This window comes from Thermobia domestica, chromosome 3 (genome assembly GCF_964235325.1).
Source record: "Thermobia domestica chromosome 3, izTheDome1.hap1.1, whole genome shotgun sequence".
Taxonomy (NCBI): domain Eukaryota; kingdom Metazoa; phylum Arthropoda; class Insecta; order Zygentoma; family Lepismatidae; genus Thermobia; species Thermobia domestica.
In genome coordinates, this window is record NC_137456.1 from 115,103,655 (window position 1) to 115,127,691 (window position 24,037).

Sequence of the window (24,037 nt, forward strand, 5' to 3'; positions counted from 1 at the left end):
CACATGTACTAAAGTTTTTGTCAATGTCATGAAAATGTTATTTCGATATTAATTTTATGAGCACACATTAAAAATTTCCAACGGATGCTTGAGTCTCGGAGCCAAGGCCATACCCATGTAGTCGGCACCTATGGTGTATGGAATTACCGATGTTCAATACTACATTTCTCTTTAGTTTTGGAAAAAGAACACCACTAATCTGCTTTCAAATGAAATGAAGTGTCTAGTTTAACGTCCCACGTATATGTACCAAAGCTAAGGGAGACAATGATGATTAGAAATGACTAAAATGGTGGAATGAAGAAAGTCTGAGAAAACGGAAAAAACCCTGAGAAACCCCACGCACACGGTGTTTGTTCACCAAAATAGCTCACATAGCGCAAGATGACACCTGTGTCTCTTGAAAACGAGCAATATCTACAAAAAACGCGAACAACCAACTCAGAAAACGACATGCTGTAGCTATATGCTACAGGGGCAGATTGACCCACATGGATTGCATAAACTACTGGGAACACATTCAGTATAGCGGCATATTTACTGAAGCCAAGAAATTTAAGTGAAGATGTAATGATTTGTCCCTTCTTTTTTACATTCTATAAAAAAAATCATGTAATACCGGTACTTGTGCAAGACTCTTGGTCTTGGTCTTGCATGCAAGACTCTTGCAAAAACTGCAAGACCAAGACTCTTGCGCTCATCACTACTAACCATAAATGAAGTTAATGTGATGGTAAACATCATTTACACAAAATTAAAACAAAACAAACTCGTATTCTTACAATGGTAAATGATGAGCAGAACACTGAGAATGTTACCAATTTTGCTGTACAGAAGAAAATAATTGAACAAAATATTTTCAGTTTTTCACCTGGTGGTTGTTTAATCTTTCCAAGGGAGCAATATTTACTGCATATCAAATAATAATAATAATAATAATAATAATAATAATAATAATAATAATAATAATAATAATAATAATAATAATAATAATAATAATAATATAATAATATAATAATAGGTACAAGAAACTTCTACACATAGATTTTGATATACTTTTGCATTAATACTAGTATGAACAAAACATCACATCTTGATTATTTTTAAAATTTAAATTTCAAATACAAGTTTAGTAAAATCTGTTCAGGAATCAAATTAGTCCAGGTTTTTACGAAGTAGCAGTAAAAGTAAGAATACAACATCGCTTATTCCTGATTAAGAATGTAGCGCTTAAAAGAAAATCAATCTTAATTCAAAAAAAAAAAAAAGTCAAATTTATTAGTTTTCACGAGTTCGCTACGAACTCTTACAACAGTTGATGCTAAAAGTTGATTAGAATGGTCTGTTTTTGTTCTTTCTATGCATTTTCATGTGTTTATTCCAGTTACCATTATCACTAAAACGTTTACAACAAATTTTACACTCGTATGGCTTCTCTCCAGTGTGGGTACGAACATGTCTTTTCAGGTCACACAACTGATAAAATTTCTTGAAACACCAAGAGCATTGATGATGCACCAGTTCTCCAGCTTTACGTGGCATTCTTTGGTTTCTTCCACTTAATCCAACGAAAACAAAGGACTCGAGCGCCCTGGAAAACAGAGAAACATAAACAAATAAATAAAAGATGAGAAAAGTAAAAATATACTAATACGGATAGAGCACAAGATTAAGTTTTGGACAATTCCCTTTTAAAATTAGCCAATCACCACAGGGTCGGAATTAAGCGTTGTCATTCGAATGGTATTTGCATGCCCTTAGTTACATTGTAAATGAAAGTTATGCAACCCTTTTATATATAAGGTTTATCGCTACAAGTTACGTATAAAAGCACATTCTTTCTCTCACGCACAAGTCACATTTGTTATAAAAATTAATGTCTCTGGCTCTTCGAAAATCTTCCATATCCTCATAACTACTAATTATAGTTCAATGAAACTTGGTAAATATATAACCTAAAACATGTAAAACTTCTTAGAGTACTTCTTGTGTAATTGCTTGAGCCTAAGGCTCCAATAGGGACGCAAAAAATTTAAAATTCCTGTTTAAACGAAAATTTGGAAAATTTTCCCGACTTTGTGGATAATTACATATATACTGTATGTGCTATCATTCGAAAGCCTATATCATTTTCAAGACACCGACGTACTAACTATGAACCTACGATAGTACGAGCACAATCTTCTTAAGCTTTTTCTTTCAAGTGTGGCAAAATATTCTGAATTTTTTATTCATATCTACTAACAATACGTCAATGAAATTTAGCAAAAATATAGTTTACGACATGTAATATTTTTGGATACATTTAGTGCAGATGTCTGACTCTGGATCCCGGGCAGAAGTGCCCAGATTACTGACCATCATATTTTCCGGGAAATTTTCCGAATATTCATGGACTGTGTGGCAAGTTTATTCAAAAGTCTGGTTTATTCGAAATACAATTATCTACAAATAATAAATTTAAGGTAATTAAGGTACGACCCGGAGAATCCTACAGGGTTCTTGAAATTGCTATTTTATTATTTTTTCAGCAATTGTATGTTTGGTTCAAAAATATTCTCATGTATATACCTATTAACTGCACTCCAAAAATTCGAGAAAACTTCTCGAGGTAAGGGTATGTATTATTATTTGGAGTACTTTTTGCAGAGGTATTTACACCCTAAATCTCGGCAGGAGAGCGCAAATAGGTTACGGGGATATCATTATCTTGAAAATTTCCGCAAAATGCCCAAATATTACATTTCGAAGGCATGGTATAGAGCTGGCTCTACCGTATAAGTTGTGCAATAAGTTCTGGGAGAGGCCAAAATCTGGTACAAAATACACAAAATTGAAACATATGGAAAATGTATTATTTCAAATAAATATTTGTAGTATAAACTTAATTCCTGACAAACATACTATTACTTTATACCCTCTCACCGACGCTCCAACTGTTCTTATTAATAGTTTATTTCTATGGTTTCCCGATCGTTAGCAGTAGACCCTTCCACGGAGTCTCTTCTAATAGGAGAGTTTCGCCAAGATTGGACAGATGACTTTCTAAGAAAGTATCAAAAAAGGGTAGACATGTTGGTTCCATAAGACCTACGCGGGCTCTGCAGAAAGTTTACATTAGGTCCCATAGGACCTATGCGACGTTTAACCTGTTAAGTAGCAGATTAGACAATATTGTTTGATTTCTGGTAAGAGTTACGCAAATACTATTTGTTAAAGGTGCGGGACGCAGTATTAAACTTTCTTCCTTGTATTTCTACTTACGGGACATACTACTAAACTTTCTTGTTTGTATTTCTACTTAAAGTAAATTGTAAAGAATAATTTGTCATGCAGTTATTTTGAAATATTTGCGGATATTTAACGAAATAACAACAAAATTAGAATATATCTTTTTAGATGTCTACGTTCGAAGAAAACTCATTCTATCAATAAAAAACTCTTTCTGGGTTCCTCCTAAAGATATACAGTATGTTAGACTATATTCTACTTTAAAGATTTAAAAAAAATCCTAAAATACCAAGGAAAATCATAAGAATCATTTTAGATAAAGCAATTAAACCTTCCCCACACGAATAATATAAGTTTGTGAAGTTTTGGAAAAAAATAATTTCGTTATATTGAAGGGTTGTTAACAAAATGAAACATGAACAAACTCATCTTAGTAGGTATCGAGAAACTCGTTCGAACAAACTCAGTCTCAGCGACGTATTGGGTGGTTTCCCCTTTCCTCCCACATTCTCATTCTGTAACGTTAATTATTTTTGCTTACGTTACCTTCCCTGATTTGAATGTATATTTATACGGATTACGAAATTATTCTGGATTGCACGACACAGTTATTCACTTTAGAACATATATATTCACTTTCAAAATATATCGTATTGTTACATTACAATATCATACAATCAATCTACACAATATGACCCTTCGTTCTTCTTATCTTTCTTTTTTACATTGCCATAGCAACGACATCAAAAAGATAAACAAGTCATCATAGCAACCAAATTAACAAAATATTTTTTAATAAGATACCAACGTTCAAATTATTTCTTTATATATTTCTTCTTCTTCTTCTTAAGTGCTTCTGTCTTCAAAATAGCACTTTTGCCTGTAGCTATAAACAATACTTAGAAGTATTTGCAAAGATAGACAATATTGTTGTAATTCCACCATTTCTTTCATTATTACCAACTCATCTACATTAAACATCCTTCTCCTTTTTGATATAAAATATTATTATTTTGCTTTCTTTGCCTGTGGAGGGGATAATACATTTGGAGGGAATTCGCGGTGGACCTGAACAGATATAATAAATAGACTTAAAACAAGTAAAGAAGCAAAGACACATAAGAATTGCAAGAAACACGTTAACACCATGTTGAATGTAACTACTGTGAGCACACCAAATATTCTACCACAATCCATTTGTAGATATTATTTTTTATTAACGCTCATACTAAGCTTCTAATAAGACTCACATTAGCTCACTTCTGATTGCACCAAAGTTTTGGTACGTCTGAACCTGTTCTATGGGTCCGAAGATTCAAACCATTTGTAATGCTTCCTGTGCTTTGGTTGACTTCATAACATGTCTTGCTCCCGTCACTGGTCTAATGGCTAATGTATGTTGTTTTGGTGTACCTGGTCTCAAGTTTGATTCCCGGTGCGAGTGCTTCGATCATGCTAGAGTGGTTCAAATCCCACTTTTAAACTATAACTCAGGTCTTATATAAAATAACTGCTGACGAGTCAAAACTAGTGTTGTAAAAAAACGGTTTTTTTTCTGTGAAGTTTTTTTTCAATAAAAAACATCGTTCTTTTTCATGTTTTTTTTTCAAATGTCTGTTTTTTTTCTGGCAACTATTATTTATTTATTTACGTTGCAGATTATTGAAATAATCAACAGAACTTGAGTCGAAGCCCTCGTAACTTACAAATCTTTTGTTTCTTTGTACCTATATACTAGCAAAATTGTGTGATTATTCCTTTCGGTCCCAGGTCATTTTTGGCGTTTTCCTACATTTCAGTTAGTGACTTATTGCTCAAAAACCATTCATTCGATTGATATGGTTAAGGCCTTATTTTTTAGAAAATGGATGTGGCTACTTTTTTTTGTAAGTTGCATTGCAGTGTTGCCGATGGGTGGGAAATTATTGAGGGAAATGTAGGGGTGAAAATTTACAAAAAATTCCCTAACCGAATTTCAAAATTTTTTGTATCTAGTACCACTGCTGCTATACGGGTTCAAGTCGCCTAAAAAAATCTTTGGTGTGTTGACAAGGTACAGTGAAATCCTGAAGTCACTTGCTTCCATCCAAAGAGGGAAAGAAAAAATTCTGTCATACACATGAAATTTTGACACTTTTTACGCTCACAAGGAAAAATCAAATATACCGGGGCTACAGCTTCTCTAATTATCCTATGTAAACTTTTTATGGTGCGTTCTGTAGGGAAAAGAGGAAGCTTTCAGGTAGTGGTACGTTTGTTTCAATGTAGCCAGTAAGAGGGTAATAAAAGAGGGGAAAAGGGAGATTTTCCGAATTTTTCACCTAAAAGCGGGAATTAATTGTTTTGGCTGGAAACAATACCATCAGACAGACGAAAACTATCTCAAAATAACCCTTAGTACTCCAAGAATATATCCTACAAGTATCATGGCGATATATAACAAAGTAAGCATGAAATTAAAAAAAAAAAATCTCATTCTATCTCAGAAATTCACCATTTTATTACTATTTACAGAACATGGTTTATTATAAACCTCAACTGTACTTTCCCTAATTATTCTAGTGAAACTTTCTATAGTACGTTGTGTAGAGCAAAGACGAAACTTCCAGACACTGGTACGTTTGGTCCGATATAGCCAACAAGAGGGAAATAATAGAGACAAAACAGATAATTTTTCCAAGAAGAACGAGGCTGTTAGACACTGTTACGTTTGCTCGAATGTAGCCAACAAGAAGGAAATAATAGAAATAAAAAAGGGATTTTTTTTTCAAAACTTGCCCTAAAATCTGGAATTAAAATTTTCTGTAACTGGCAACACTACTGTCAAACACACACAAACTATCTTAAAATAAGCTTTGGTATCCCTCTAATATATCGTACAAGTATTGTGGCGATATCTAATAAAGTAAGCATGTCAATAAAAAATATCTCATTCTACCTTAAAAAAAATCACAGTTATCTTCCCAATTAGAGAACAAGGTCTACTGTACCTCCCCTAATTATCCTATTGAAACTTTCTATAGTGCGTTGTGTAGAGCAAAGACGAAACTTCCAGATACTGGTACGTTTGGTCCGATATAGCCAACAAGAGGGAAATAATAGAGACAAAACAGATAATTTTTCCAAAATTTTCCTCTAAAATTTGGAATTAAAATTTTCTGTAGCTGGTAACACTGCTACCAGACAGACGCAAACTATCTTAAATTAAACATTGGCACACCACTAATATATCCTACAAGTATTATGACGATATTTAAGGAACAAAACTTCTAATTACCAAAAATATATTACGGTAAACAGAAAAGTAGGGAAAAACTAGAAAAATCAAGGGTCACAACCTAAATACGAATTTTTCGTGCGTTCCCTAATTACCCCATTGTAACGATCTGTACTTGTGTTTGTTAAGTAAGGACAAATGTTCGATTGGCGTAAGTTGACTTGCACTCGGACGTATAGGTACGGATTTATAAACCAAAAATACTAATTTTTTGCCCAAATTTAGGAAAATTTTAATTTCCCTAATTGGCAACACTGTACGCAGGCCCGTCCAATTGATGTCAACAGTTAGGTATCCATTCGAGGTATCTACCTGGCAAGTATAAGGAGGTCTTTCTACAACGAAGGAAGCTACAGGGAAAAAAGAAGTAAAGGAAATTCGAAATTAGAAAATTCTCGAATTTTTGACTGGGATGAAATTTGAGAAGGAAATTCGACACCAGAAGGAAAAAAATTAATATGATAAACTATAGTCCAACCATATTTTGCCAGAATAATATCCCGATATCTTAATTAGTGTCCATACAGGAGCGGATTAAACAAATGACACACCCATGTGTGGCACTTTGGCCACCTGGGCCACCGAGTATACATTTGATTACATTTTTTGACTACTAACTCGTGTTGTTGTTGTAGTTATAGTCTCGACTAATAATAATATCGTTGTTGTAAACAATAACTTTATAAGGAAAATTTTCTCTCCTTTTTACATCTTAGTTCCAACACTGTTGGTGGGAAATGCAGTGTGTTTCAAAATGAATATCGAGATTTAAGTCTTTGTAGTACTTATTACATTTACGTACAATTATAAGCAATGCATCAAGTAAAAGAGCACCTCAAACAGTCTTTGCTACAAGTGTTCAATGTGAGATTCATTTGTCACACGGCACACATCTAGTCGATAGGCGAGAAAGGCCCATAAACTTTCCGCCATATGGCACAAAACACATTCAATTTAGGAGAATCTCGTTTAAAGTGTACCATCTTTTGAGGATATGCTGACGGCCAGATACACACATTATGAGTGTTCACATTAGCTCTTAGGTGAAATGTCGATTTATCACTGAAGACGACACGATCCAGAGAATCTTCATTGTTATGCAGCAATATTTCACTTGCGAAATTGTCACGTAAACCGTAGTCTGTAGGCTTTAGACCTGTAGCAACTGCAAACGATAAGGACATAGTTCCAAGCGTCTCATTAATATTCTTCACACAGACCGTTGCACTGTACAGATTCAGTCTTTATTAAAACACAAAAAACTTTCTGCTCTCTAGTCTACATCTTCGCTGCTTGCTCTTTCTAACGGCAGACAGAAGAAACAATGCATGTACATGTATGCGTACAAAACTGTTTGAGTTGCTCTTTCATTTAATATAATATTTATAATTGTAAGTTAATTGTAATAGATACTACAAAGTTTCAAAACCCTAATATTAATTTTGAAACACCTTGCATTACTTCAAATTGAGTTATTCTATATTCATGTCTTTTATATACATGTCATAAGGGCCGGTCCTAATCAATTTGTCGCCCCATGCAATGGCATAATTTGCCGCCTCCACCTTTCTCCAGAAAGAACAAATCTTAAAAGTCATGATTTTAAGTATGCTATTCCAGCATGTGCAACAAAGGTGAGGGTAAGTGCAGTTGCACTCAGAAAGGCTTAAATACTTACTAAAAATGCAATCCCGTTGTGTCTTTTTTTAAAAAAATATCAATCTATTCTGTTAGTGAAAGATAAAGCAAACACACCTGTAGAGGAAAGATGGTAATCCTTTTTATAGAATTCACTATCGAGCTTCAATCTCAATGTATCAGTTTGCAATTCCAGTGCAACTAGCTCTTTTATCTTTATTTCTTGATTTCTCTTCAATATCTGTTAACATTAAAAAAAAAAAAAAAAAAAAAAAACTTGTTTCTATCTTCAATAATAAGGAACTTGTTTCTGATGAAAACAAGACTAGTTGTCATATCAAAACTGTGATAACTTACTAAATGGAACATATATTCACTACTATTCGAGAACTGAATTCTTGCATTTGGCAACAATCAAGCAATTTGTGCTCGGATTTATTCGACCATTTGCTTTAGCATTGTCCATGTGGCCTTAAACTAATGCAACCTAAACATAATTTATAAATGTAGTATTCAAATAGAAGGTCAGCTTAGTAAATGTAACTACCATCATCATGAAGTCTGTTTCCAACAAGAAATATTTAATTTAAATAATATACTTATGACAGATTTTGCCGGACCATCCAAATTTGCCGTTACACGCAAATGCACGTGTTACAGGTATGGCAGAGCCGGCTCTACATATCATATATATCTAGTCGACAAATTATTAATATATGACATTTAGAAAAATACTATTAGACAAATTAGTATTACTTTTTAACTTTAGACAAGTTATTTGAATTTTATACTGTTCGTGACATTATTTTCGTACTTATTAAAGGCCTGCTTTCACGAAAAAACAAAATTTAATTTCTACTTTTATTTCTTAGTTGATATTGATGAAAACTGCTGAAACCCGAATTGTTAATAGGTATGGTATTCATGTAAATTGCAAAATATTTGTAGCGTATTAGTATCTAGCGTTTAATTTATGTTGCATTTTACGGTGATTATACCTACATAAAAATATTTAATACTTAAATAGACGTAAGATGCATTAGAAATGACTATTTGAAAAAAAAACGAAATTTAGAAAAAAAACGAGAGGCAATGTTTTTTTTTTCTAAAAAAAACGTACATTTCTGAAAAAATACGAACGGTTTTTTTTCTATTTACAACACTAGTCAAAACTCGATCTGCATGTATTCTTTTTTAAAGAATGACATTTGAAATAAACCTCATTTTCTCGACGAACTAAATTATACAATAGACAATTAATTAGGGATGTGTTATATGTAGGTCAAGTTGCTTAACATCGGTTGTTTTCATTTGTAAGCTATACCATATTAGCATTTTTATACCATTGGATTAAGCATTTATATAGAAAAATCGATTACTTAAATACTTTGCTCACTGGCTAATAAATCCAGTGTCAATATGCTTAGTAGGCTATATCAAAATTATCTCCGTTAAGTAGCTTGGTGTATCCAACCGGCCTCGTATTATCGATTTCACTACAAAGTTAACCAGAAAGTCCAATTACCCCTATGCATATTACAAATAGGGGCATAATAACAAAATTTCAAACTGTTAAAAAATAAACTAAAAATTCTTTCAACATAATACAATATAGTTTGTTTGGTAAAGAGATTTGTTAAACCTTGCAATATTTTTTTTATATACGTCATTGATTTGCCTATATAAGGTAGCTCATTATCTCCGGTATTTTTTACAATCCGTTCTGTAAGGTATGCGCTGGCTGTCTGCAGAAACAATGAAATGTACTAAATACAAGTACAACAATGCAACAATAAGAGTTACCTGCAGTGAAAGACGCAACAGTTAGATCACTATCTGCAAAGAAAAAACTATTACATGAAAGATCTCACATATAAAGGGAGTAGTGGGACTTTTGGCTCACTCTGTACATTCAGGGTGATATTAATATCCATAGATATCATGTGAAACCTCCATCATATAATAAAATAAAATAAAAAAATTATTACTTTCAATTCTGTAAGTGATTTTATCTTACTTCTTCCAAAATTTGATACTAAGTAATTTTTGACGTTCTTTTATGGAATATAATGGTCATATTCGAACAGACTGAAAATCGAGTGCATTTAGAAAGAAAAATCGTAGATTTCGGCTATGGACGACTTTCTTGGAGCTGCTCCTCCTACGGCAGAACTGAAACCTGTGTTGTGGTGCAGATTTTCTGTACTGTGTTAGAACCAGGTCAGCCTAAATGGTGTTTACGTACTCCTTATCTTTGTACATAACGTGCATATAAATTTTCTGAATGTCACTACATACTTAATTCTTTTCCTTATATGTTTACTCCCAGCCAGAAGGAAACTCTAGACCAGCGTTTCCCAACCGGTGTGCCGCGGCCGCTGGTGTGCCGCGATAAAATCGAAACAAATTATCAATTCTATAGGAACCAAATTACAAGACATAGGGGAAAATGTATATTTGTATTTCACATTACTATGAACCTCTACTATAAATCTACAATTTAAAGTTTTATTCTGTGTTACTTTTCTGTACATTTTTAATGTTGAAAAACGTATTTATCATTGTCATGATCATTATTGCTCCTTTATTGTTGCAGACTATTTCGTAACTTGAAATTTTAACATATCATTCAATAAATTCAACAAAGCAAACATGCATACAAATTACCTACATTTGTGTTTTAAAAGTATAGGATATTTGCTTATTTATTCGTTATTTAGTGATCTTCCCTTTTAGTTAAAGGTTAGATACAGTTTTCGAAAGAGAAAGTGGAGTTTTAAAACCCGAGTCCTATATTTCATTCCAATTGTTTTCTATTTTAAAATTAGAATAAAAAATATGAATAATGATTTACCACGGGGGAAAATTAGTGATCGAGCTTTCTTCTCTGTAAGAAGGAGATAAGTAATCACATAAAAATACCACAGTATTTTATATTTATAAATAATAATAGTAATAGTAGTATTGTATAATAATATATATATATATATATATATATATATATATATATATATATATATATATATATATATATATATATATATAATATGGGTGTGCCGCGAGAATTCAAGTTACACCTGTAGTGTGCCGCAAGTTGAAAAAGGTTGGGAAACGCTGCTCTAGACCGTACACAAGAATGGGACTGTGTAGTGTCCGTACACAAATAAATAATGTTTACCAAAGTATAGTCATGATTCTCTCTGTCATGCAGTGTCGAAAGGGGAACACACGATTTCCGATCCTGGCTAAGCAACAAACAGGTACGTAACCTGGTATAAAAAATCTTGTGTGATACAGAATCCTGCTAAGATTTTATAGACTAAAAATAGCATTTTTTCGTCTCAGTTTATGCTTATCATAATAAACTTTCAGATAATAAATACAGATGTAATATTCAATAATGGTTTAATTTTATTACTGAAAATTCGTACAGTTAACGGGAAATACATCTTTCTTTTTACATATTTAAGAATTTACAGTACTTAATATAAAATTCACTGCACCTACCGAAATAAAAGTAATGTCTTTCGTTCCACAAAAACATGTATTAATGTGGTTATATAGTATCACATTTTCTTTTGTACCATCCGTGAACAATTTTCAAGTGCCTATTCCAGTTACAATTAGTGTTAAAACGTTTGAGGCATATGTGGCACTCGAATGGTTTCTCCCCCGTGTGAATTAGACAATGCCTCTTCAAGTCACTGGACTGCATGAATTGTTTGGAACACCAAGAACATGTAAATCGCTTCAGGTAATTTTCAAATATAGACACGCTTCTTCCGAAAATTGTCTGTGAATCATGTACTCTGAAAGCAAACGAAAACTTTATGTTCAACAGTAAATACCAAAAGAAACATATACATATTTAATTATGTCTGTACGTAGAATTACTGAAAATGTTTTAATAAATATGATAGGAGAGAAAGCTCACCACAACATCGTACAGTGTATTAATACTAAATTACTACAAGAACACAGTTTTATTCTAATAGAAAGTATGACAGAAAATAATGAATGAGCTCCTCGAGACTATGTAGTTAACCGGTGAAAAAGAGCCGAGCTTATGTGGGTTGGATCCCATGTTAAGCGTAAATCCACTTCTAGTATTCTATAACTTCAAGGAACGTTAAACCCCAAATTAACAAGCAACCAGAAGCTAATACCTAGTATTTATCGCCTATAACGTTTCTAAAGTGATTTTTATCACAGGTAAAAAGCTAGGAATACTATTGCAGGTAATAGTAAGTTGTTTCGGCCATTATATAATTCTGCTACTGCTGACCACTCATCTAGCATTTCAACGTGAGCCATCTGCTGCCCATATCCTTCCTTGGCCGTAGAACCAGGAAGTGCATTATTATTATTATTATTATTATTATTATTATTATTATTATTATTATTATTATTATTATTAAATTACGATATATTTTATATTTCGACAAACAGATATAGTCATGTTAATTTAACAGAAACATGCAATAACATTCAATTTCTTCTTTCTATTAGTAGTAGTAGTAGATGCACAATCTTAGTAGTAGTAGATGCACAAATAGTAGTAGATGCACAATCTTAGTGACAATAAATAGACTATAGAAATAGAAATTACATAATGAACTATCTTGAAATATAAATAAAATTGAGCATATTTGTTTTGGATTATGTTACAAGAATTTTCTGAAATCACTTTTACATTAAAAGTGTACTTAACACTTGTAGTTATGATATTGTTCGCTTCTGTTGTACTAGAGAAGAAACACCTCCTCCAGTTCCCTTCTAGGCGGCAACGTACCAAGAACTGACAAAATGTTGCCACGTTGGACCGCAATGGATATATGTACGTTGGATTAAGCAGGATGCTGAATGAACATATCCAGAAACGATAGATATGCGTTTGCCTACCTCTCTGATAAAATCAAGGCTTCTAGAACCCCATGCCCCACTGGTCTCGATGACTATTGGAGCAAAAATAAATTTATCGAGGAGATTATTGTATTTCCTTTCCTTTTCTGCCTCTCTGCGTCTAGCAACTTCTCCAGCATTCACAACAGTGAATGGGAGGCTTGAATGGGCAAATGTGTCCGAACATGTAAAATCCCGTACTAGTGATTTGCCTCTCATCCAAGGTATTAATGTCATGCTGTCAGGTCGTTTACCATCTGAACGACAACAGCCTGACGGTTCACGAATCGAAGGAATTCCTGCCATTGTGAGGGCTCGCAAAATGATGTCATTAACAGGTGAATGTCTGGTGTTTCTGTCAATGCTCTTCATGCATGAGAAGCCATGCAGGCCGCGCTGGGTAACTTGATCCCCGCAAGCTGGACAGCGATGTGGCTCACAAACAGCTGAACCTAGTCTTGAGGCTACTGCAATTCGAAAGATTTCATTAGATATGTGAAGACCTAATTGGGGGAAAGGTAACGCATTTAACCATGCCCCTGCATGGGGGGATGATGTAACAAGAAGTCTGGCTTTATCCTCTGGAACAGCAACGGATTGTAAAAGAAGTTCATGGAAATGTGCTGCTATTGGTGTGCACTAAGATGCCTGATAACCTCTTTTGCTTTCTGGAAGGTCCGTATCTGTTATATATATCCATTTGCTAGGACCTTCTTGAACTATCCCATCTGGGTCCAGGTGGTAACCTTGAGGAAGGAGAGCCTCGATCAAACGAAGAGATCTGTGGCAGAACGCTAAAAAGGTAGGAATCGCCATATCAATGGTTCGTTGAAAATCAAGGCCTCCTAATCCAACAGGTAAGGATGCATCCAAGAGTCGTCACTCAAGGAGCAGTTCACAATTGACTCCAGACCCATTTTGAGGATATGATGATATCTCTTCAGCAGTGGAGTCTCATTCCAAGATGGAAAGCACCGTAGAAAGTAATTTAGGCGAGGCATTGACAATGAACCACGTAGAAGAAAAAAAGCTGCGTGTGCTGAAATCGAGTCAAGATGAGACAGAAAATATTCTAATTTGGATATTTTGTTTGATAACACAGTTGTAAATGCTTCCTTTGTGAGAGCAGAACCTAGAAGACAAGCATCCTGTTTAGTTAGGAAACCTATTCCTAGGGCAACTTCTCCAAATCTTCTGAATAATTGGTCGGATGTGATTTCATCTGATTCAAGGAAACCAACTTCGCATTTTGAGAAATTCAAATGTAAGCCAAGAGCAGGTGCTTTGTCATTTATATGTGTTAACGTTGAAAGGACTACCTCAGGTTTGTCAGCAATAGTCCCATCACCCAAATACCAGATGTTTAGTTTAGTATTAATTGAATGAACTAAAGTATGTATTGTTATGGCAAAAAGTGTTTTCCTTATACAGTATGTTTGCTTCTAGCCAGAAGGAAAATCTAGATCTGCACAAGAATGTGATTGTACAACTCCGCACACAATCAAATAATGTTTATCAAAGTTATTATTATTATTAATAATAATAATAATACATCTACTTAAGAGTAAAATGTTATGACAAGCGAGGGATAATCGCGTTAACTTCGTCAAATTCATATAATAGTAATTCTCCTTGAATTTTTGTCTGTTTTTCATCCGCATACCTGAATATCGTCAATTCACAAGTGTATTTTATTAACGTATGTTCTCCAAACGATACAATTCAATTTAAAACAAAAACAGCTTTACTGTCAATAAAAAACAAAAACTAATATTGAAATTAAATTATTATGATTGTCCACGTAGCAACGGTAATGCGAACACACGAATCGATATGCTCCAAATAATAATCCCTTCTTTGAGACAGCTTGATGGTGAGGGACTATATTTGTAACTTCTTGATTGTACTTTTTATATTTTTTATTTATTTGTTCAAATAGGCATGATTCCTTTACAATTGTAGAATTGATTGTACTTAGAATTGAAGGACGCGAATAGAAAAGCACAGAAAAAGTGGCATGCCTCTGGACAGAACAGGATAAATGTAGTTTCAAGCCGATTAATAATGCAGCAAAGAGGGCAATAGCTAAAACGAAAGCGCAGCCTGAGATGACGTGTATGATGAACTTGAAAGTCTAGATAAAGTGAAGAAGCTATACATGTTAGCAAAAATCACAGACAAGCAACAAAGGATATTACCTATATTAGGCAATTAAAAGATGACCAAAAATTGGTGTTTACCGATGATTACAGGGTTAAAGAGAAGTGATTGCGCTACTTGGAAAAGCTTTCAAATTAGGAAAATTCGAGGAAAGTTATCGGCGACAGAACTCCCAATCATGGAGTAACATCCAAAATAAGCCGCGAAGAAGTTGCGACCCAGCGTTAGTAAACATGAAGATTGGAAAAGCAACATGTCCAGATGGCAAACCAGTAGAAGCATGACAGGATTTGAAGCCAGAAGGTATGGACATTGTATGGAATCTGATGCAGAAAATGAATGAACAGGAAAAGAATGCCATCTCAATGCATGGATAGCGTTATTGAACCTATTTTAAAGAAGAGATATGTACAGGACTGCGGTAACTACAGACAAAACAAACTAATGTAATATACTATGAAGATTTGGGAGAAATTGAAAAAGAGTGATTACGGGAGGGAACATCAACAGAAAATAACAATTTGGTTTTATACCAGGAAAGAGTACAACGGACGCAATTTTTATACGAACAGTAAGACAAATTATATAAAAACATGAGGAAAAACAAGAGGATTGCATAAGATCTTTAGTGATTTGGAAAAGTACTACGATAGAGTACCACGTCAGGAAGTATGGAGGTGTCTGAGAAAGAAAGGAGTGCTAGTGAAATAGGTAAGAATAATGTAAGATATGTACACAGGAGTTACGACCCAAGTAAGAAGTTATTTGGTTTTAACACGTCAAGCCCTGTTTCGACCAGGGCAAAGTTCTAACCATTTACCTCTTCAACGTTATATTGATCTTATAACTCAACATGTGGGAGAATGAAGTCTCTTAGTATATGATGTTTGCCAACGATATTGTACTTTGCATACAAATACAGCAGGAGTTGAAAAGAAAGCAGCCTCAATCATACGATAATATAAATTAAAATGAATTATTTCCAATTCCGTAAGTGATTTTATCTTACTTTTCCCAAAATTTGACATTAAAGTACTTTATGACGTTCTTTTATAGAATATAACGGTTATATTCGAACAGACTGCTCTTTAGATGACTTTTGTTTGTCAGTGATAGGCAACCATGCTACCCCTATTCGCAGTTTTGTGAAATTTGGGGATGGAGTGTCACTTTAGATTGATTCGCCTCACATGTGCATGGAGAGAAAAATCGAGTGCATTTAGAAAGAAAATCCATAGAGTTCAGCTTCAGAAGACTTTGCTGGAGCTGCTTCTTCGATGGAGAACTGCAAACTCTGTTATACCGATTTTCTGTATTGCGTTAAAGCCAGGTCAACCTAAATAGTACTTACGTACTTCTTATCTTTGTACGTATGTTCCATACAAATTTTCTGAATGTCGCTACATACTCAATTCTTTTCCTCAATGTTTGCTTCTAGCCAGAAGGAAAATCTACATCGTGCACAAGAATGACTGTGCAACTCCGCACACAACCAAATAATCTTTATCAAAGTACATAATGAGCTCCTTCCTGGCTAAGCGGTTAGCGTACGCGCCTTTGGCGTGGGAGACTCGGGTTCGATTTTCGGCGGGACCTCATGTGATTCGGATTCCACGTTAATCAGTAGGTTCCGTCTCATATAGTCTCGCTGCTGAAAGGGACGTTAAACTCAAAATCAACTCAAAGTACATAATCATGATTCTCTGTGTCATGCATGTAGAAGGGGGAACACACCATTTCCAATCCTGGCTAAGCAACAAGTCTGTACAGCCTGGTAAAGAAAAAAATCTTGTGTTTGACACAGAATGCTGCTAAATTTCGCCTTTCCGGAATTTGTAGACTTAAATCAGCTTTTCTTCTCGCGTTTATACTCATCATAATAAACTGTCAGATAATAAATATAGATGCGATATTCAATGATGATTTAATTTTATTACTAAAATTTCGTACAGTTAAAATATATCTTCCCTTTTATACTTTTAAGCATTTGCAGTACACTTTCCTGTACTTTACTTAATAGAAAATTCACTGTACCTACCGAAATAAAAGTAATGCCTTTCGTTCCATAAAGACATGTATTAATCTGACTATATAGTATCACGTTTCCTTTTGTACTGTCTGTGTACAATTTTCAAGTGCCTATTCCAGCTACAATTAGTGTTAAAACGTTTAAGACATATGTGGCACTCGAATGGTTTCTCCCCCGTGTGAATTAGACAATGCCTCTTCAAGTCACTGGACTGCATGAATTGTTTGGAACACCAAGAACACGTAAACCGCTTCAGATAATTTTCAGATATAGACACGCTTCTTCCGAAAATTGTCCGTGAATCATGTACTCTGAAAGCAAAAGAAAACTTTATGTTCAACAGTAAATACCAAAAGAAACATACACATATTTAATTATGGGTAGTACGTAGAATTACTGAACATGTCTGAATAAATATGATAGGAGAGAAAATACACTACAACATCGTACAATGTATTAATACTAAATCATTGCAAGGAAAGTTTTGAACAGTATCTTCTAATCTAATAGAAAGTAGTGATAGAAGACAATAGATAAGCTCTCAAGTGACTATGTGGTTAACATAAGTTGTCTTTGGTCAGAAAGAACTGAGTTCGATTGCCGGTGGGAGCTTATGCGGTTGGATCCGAAGTTAAGTGTAAGTCCACATCTTGTATAACCTGAATGCTTCAAGAAACGCTAAACCCCAAATTAACTCACCAACCAGAAGCTAATACCTGCAGGAACTTAAAATATTTATCATCTAAACTGAATTTAAGAACAAGCCAGGAATATTATTGCAGGAGATAGTAGATTGTTTGGGCTATTACGAAATTATGTTAACCGCAATTTATTATTATGTTCTCTAGTTAAGAGTAAGATGATGTGCCAACCTAAGAATAATCACCTAAACTTCGTCAAATTCATATAATAGTAATTCTCCATGAGTTTTTGTCTGCTTTTCATCCGTTATACCTCAATATCATTCATTCACAAGTGTATAATTTATTAATGTGTACTCTCCAAATGATATAATTTGCCTTTAAAAACAGCTTTATATTCAATAAAAATAAAAACTTTATATTGAAATTAAATGATTATTGTATTTGTCCACATAGCAACGGAAATGCGAACATACGAGTCGATATGCTTCAAGTAATAACACTTTCTTTGTGACAGTTCAATGTTGAAGGACTGTTATCTTTCCAACTTCTTGATTGTATTTTTCTCTTAAGTTATTTGTTTGTTTAAACATGAAGTTAAAGAACTGGAGGATTTATTAACGCGAAAACAAAGCAAAGAAAGTGAGATGCCTCTGGACAAAACAGGATAAAAGTAGCTTCAAGGCGGCTGATAAGGAAGGAGAGAGAGAAAAGCTACAGTGAAAGCGCAGCCTGAGATGAAGTATGAAGTGTGTGATGGTGAAGTGAAGGAGTTATATGGGTTAGAAGAAACTATAGACAAGGCAACAAAGGATATTACTCATGTTAGGCAAATATGACCAAAGATTTGTGTTTACCTTTGAAAATAGGAGCAAAGAAAGATGGGCCTGATACTTCGGCAAGCTTTTGAATGAAGAAAACCAGAAAAAAAGTTTTCGGCGATCGAACTCCAAATCTTGGAGTAACATCCAAAATAAGACGGGAAGAAGTAGAGACAGCGTTAACGAAAATGAAGAAAGGCAAAAGTGACAGATCCAAATGGCTTACCAGTAGAAGCATGACAGAGTTTGAAGTCAGAAGATATAGCATATTGTATGGGATTTGATGCACAAAAAATCTATGAACAGGAAAAAAATGCTAACTCAATGGAGGGATAGTGTAAAGAAGAAATATGTACAGGACTGTGCAAACTATAGACAAAACAAATTAATGTCACATATGATGAAAATTTGGGAGAAAATTGTAGAAGGGTGATTATGGGAGGGAACATCAATAGGAGAAGATCAATTTGGATTTATGCTAGGAAGAAGTACAACGTACGCAATTTTTATACTAAGATAAACTAGAGAAAAACATGAGGAGGAAAAACGTACGACATCAACAAGTACGGAGGTGTCTGAGAAACCAAAGATAATCCGAGATTTGTACACAGGAACTACGACCCAAGTAAGTAGTAGTGTGGAATTAGCAAGCCAAGCCCTGTTTTCATTAGGCTTCAGTCTTAAGCCTGCGCCTCTTCAAAGTTATATTGATGTTATAACTCAACATCTGAGGGATGAAACCCTACAATAAAGAATCTGATTTATAAAACTGTTGTTAGGTCTGCAATGGTATATAGAGCAAAGACATGAACAATAAAGGAAGCACACGAAAAAAGATTGTATGTTACCGAAAAGACAATGTTGTGCTGGATGTGTAGGAAAACAAGAGATAAAAAGAGGAATAAGAGAGTTAAAGGAACAATGAAGGTTAAAAAAAAGTTATCCAACAAGATCTAATAAAGAAGACTGTAGTGGTATGCTCATCTAATGAGAAGAACAAACGATTATGTTGCTAAAAGGGTGATGGTAACAAAAGTATATGTGAACAGAAAGACCAAATAGTGGATGATTAAGAACGACCTCAGAGAGAAAGTTCTAACAGAGAAAATGATCCAGTTAGAGCTTTATCGAGAAGATTTATCAGAAACGTCGACTCCACATGAGTCGGGAAAGACGGAGAGAAAGAAGATTATATTAATAATTAAGAAATGTCCAGAAGAAAAATCTCGTCTCAATTACTGACTCTGCAGCGCTTCCTTCGTAATTACGTGCATGCATTGAGTTCTTGATTCGTTAGTAAGACACTGATGACAGTTTGAGATCTCGAAGCACACAGTACGTATGGTTACGCATTTAAAACAAAAATCGAGAAGCATACAGCACGTGGAACATAGCTTGTATTCTTAGATGAGATTAATCGGCCTAAATTCGCCGTCAAAACTATGCAGAATATACAATGCGTATGAAGACGAATGCGACTGTTAAGTGAACAACGCGTGAACGCGCAATGTGACGAGCCGAATGAATCACCATCTTTAGTCATCCAGACCTCGCACCAGGCATCTTTCATTTGATGAAACATTTTAAATTCTATCTTGTTGGGTGCGGTACCACAACGATAACAAGATCCAACTAGCAGTTAACGTATTGTCTACATCACAGACAGCATTCTTCTATAACGAAGAGATATCAATTCTGGTGCTATGCAACAAATTATCAACAACGGAAGAAACTATATCAAAAATTTTTGAACGTAATGTACAACAAATAATCATGAAAGTAGGCTACGAATATTAGTACTTTCTTAATAGCCATCGGAACATTTTGGGCATTCATCGTAAATACTATTTCCTGTTCCTATGAAAATGCACTATGCAAATTATTATAATAGTTTACCCTTACAAGTAACACATCTGTTTACAAAGCAATAAAACTATAGCTTACTAGCGTGAATGCATTAACAAAGTTATTTCTTACAAGTGTTAAGGTATTGTTCTCGTACAGTAAGATTATTGTTTGTTTTCACAATGAAGAATTTTTAGTGGAGATCCGGGTTCGATTCCCGGTGGGAAAGCCTTGCTGTGGTTCAGATTAAATCTTAAACTGTATATTCACATCTTACATAGCCTCGATTATGAAGAGGGTCTCTTGAATACAATCAATCAAAGTTTAGTATATATGAAGTTATACCTTTAGACTGGTAATCCGTGATTTTCTCCAATAATCTATGACAATGGGTAATAAATACAAATAGATTATGGTTGAGTAATTGGAAAGTTGTTGAAACAATTAATTTCTCCCGAGGAAGGTCAGGTGCGTATTGTATTCACTATAAAACTGATTAAATCTTACTACGGTTAGAGCAAGAAATATGTGTTTCATTCATGCCGAAAACTCAATCAGCACCGAACAATCATTACTACTTTTAAGATTTGATTCTGATATTCTACATTCTGACTACCCATCACCTAGTTGTATGTGCTTCACTTGGTCGACAAGAATTCTTCTTTAACCAAGGGCGTCACGAACACTAGTTAATACAGAGCAATAACTTTCGCAATCGTATCATACAATCATAGAATCATCGTCATATAAATCTACTAATAATGATTTATCATGTCAATTTCTTAAATACCTAAATTTTGACGGGAAGAAACTCATTTGATAGGAGTTGCAACGAATCTATATTGTTATTGTACAAATTATTCTTTATACAAATAAGAAGTAAGAATTTCAAATACAAATTCTAAGTTACAATTTCAAATACAAATTATAAAAGTTCTATAATTCTCTTAAATAATCAGAAGGAAAAATCACAGACAGATTAAAATATTGAGAGCATATTTATTCCTTAAAATACATTTTCTCCATACAAGAATATATATACGAAACGCTGAGATAAAACCAGACTATTTTACAAACTACTTGTTTCAACCATAAAGCTTGATGAACAGCATTGTTCTAAATTATTTTATTAAATTCAACGTAATTCAATCACATTTCTAATATTAAAAGACACAAAAATGTAATATTAGAATGTTAATTAATATTTGTTTCGCACGTTTAAACGTTAAAATAAAAAAAATAAGGACTTATGCAAGTATTTACAGGTGCTATTCTGTTACCATTTAACATTGAAACTTTTCCGAATATTTAAAAACAGTATTGCAGTACTTCGTCGAAAAATTACTGTAATTCATAAACTTTTATAACTACCCACGTTACTGTATCCATTCTTGTTATTCTAAAGCACTGCTATAAAAATCCCTATCTTAGAACATTTCATAGATTATCAAACTAGAAAAAAAAATCAAAACAATTAGCTGTCAGAATAAAATCTTATAAACTGTGCTGGCATGGAAACAAAGAATAACTTCATATTTAAATTGGTGTGCTGTCTATATAGTATATTAATGTATATACAGGGTGGTCCGGAAGTGGGCGTACCCTCCTTTAGTTTCAACAGTATAGTGTAAGTTATGATAGAATGTCTGTACACAGTTACCTTGAAGTCATAAGAGTCATAAACATCTATATGATCACCATCCATGTCGTAACACAGCTGAATTATGCAGCAAGTTCTTGCAGATGTTTTGCGGAGATACTCCGGAGTCACGAGGGTGAAGGCGTGTTCCACGGCTGCTCATAAATCCTGCGCTGTGTGTTATCGAGTGTTTCTTACTTGTTGCTTTATGAAACCCCAGAGAGCATTGTCTGGCGTCGCCCGATCAGGACTTCTTGGAGGCCAGGCAAAGGGAGCTGGTGAAGATGCACAACCTCTTCCAATCCAGCGGCCAGGAAATGTCAGATTCAGGTAATTGCGCACGTGAATTGCGAAGTGTGCTGGTGCTCCATCCTGCTTTATCACAACAGTATCTTTGATACCATTTTCTTCTAGTTGAGGCACCAACCACGCATTGTTACCAAACAAATATGGGTAAAACCTAAAACCGTCAGAAAACATCAATTAGGGGTACGCCCACTTCCGGACCACCCTGTATATTCTAGCGCAAATCTTAGAGAGATTGTAACAAATTCAATTTTATGATCTTAAAAGAAAAACGCAATCCCATCAATTCACATTTCAACTATATTCGTGGCTCCAGAAAAATGAGCAGATATCAATATTACGGAAAATTCGTGTCATACATGTTTTCAGATGTTTGCTTTAAGATAAGAAATACCTGAATCGATATTTAAAAAATACATATAAGTGTGTATACATATAGAGTTTTAGTTATTTTTTTTCAAAGTATATCGAATGAACTATGGTGCCTATTAATACTCAACGAGAAGACAATACAGCTGAGACGATTGTTACAGAATTTAGGAATATTTTAAAAGCATCCATTTAACAGTTTATATACCTTCTGAAAAACAAACAATAAATGACTATGAAAGAAACTAATATGTATAATAATGTATTAGCTATATTTTCTCTGTGAAGAGCATGAATCATAAGTCTAAACCCCTCAGCTATGATGATGCCCTAAACCAATAACAAATTTGAGATTGTTGCTTATAGAAGAGATCATATAATTTATACACTCAACGGTAATTTTTATGGCAAGAATAATAAAGTGATATCATGTAAAAATTGTTCACAAATTCAAGATTTAGAATAGTCACAGAAACTTCGTATTAACATTTTCTTATTACCAATCAAAGATGTATCAAGTAACTAGGTTTCTTCTATATGATTAATACCAAGCGAAAGCACTTTCCACTTTGGCACTGCAACATTTCAATAACACTGTAGATCTTCACCGATTATTGACAAGTTGTACGATAAATGTTACGAAGAATTTGAACTCTTTCTCAAATAATAGTGGACAATTTTCATGTGTCTATTCCAGCTATTGTTAAAGCTAAAACTTCTAGAACAAATATGACATACAAATGGTTTCTCTCCTGTATGGATACGAATGTGCTTTCTTAAATCACCTGGTCTGGTGAAGAATTTGGAACACCAAGAACACTTGACTCTATTCTTATTCACTGCTAAATTATGCTGTAAGGAATTTCCCTGTGCTTCTCCTCCACTAACAGCTAGTTGACAACCATGGTAGCTAAAAAGATAACAAACCAAAAACTATGAACACCCATTCTTAAATACACTAAATTAAGAAGACTATATTCTATATATGTACTTATCATTAATGCCGTCTTGGCAGTTACTTTTGCACAATTTAAAACATACACATGTGAAGGTAATGCCCAACTGAAGAAAATCTGAAGTAATACTTAACTGAAGAAAATTTTACAGAAGACAAACACAAAGTGAAATCGTTCCAAACCATGAAATCATAAAATTTGCTCAATTATATTAATTCTTATT

General features: G+C 34.0%; 1 protein-coding gene across 8 annotated transcripts in view; it reads right to left on the reverse strand.

Annotated features, from left to right (window-relative positions):
• The window catches only part of LOC145680673 (uncharacterized), a 613,323-nt gene that overhangs the window by 108,375 nt on the left and 480,911 nt on the right, over positions 1-24,037 (reverse strand). Inside the window, exon 4 of one of the 8 annotated variants that reach the window (XM_081751507.1) lies at positions 1,318-1,591. The exons of 5 other annotated variants lie outside the window; for them this stretch is intronic. In XM_081751507.1, the coding sequence (XP_081607633.1) occupies positions 1,333-1,591 (259 nt within the window). In that variant the 3' untranslated portion in view covers positions 1,318-1,332. Of the gene's footprint in view, positions 1-1,317; positions 1,592-17,260; positions 17,549-23,479; positions 23,769-24,037 lie in introns of those variants that run through there. 2 more of the 8 variants (XM_081751508.1, XM_081751504.1) reach the window with 2 other exon arrangements.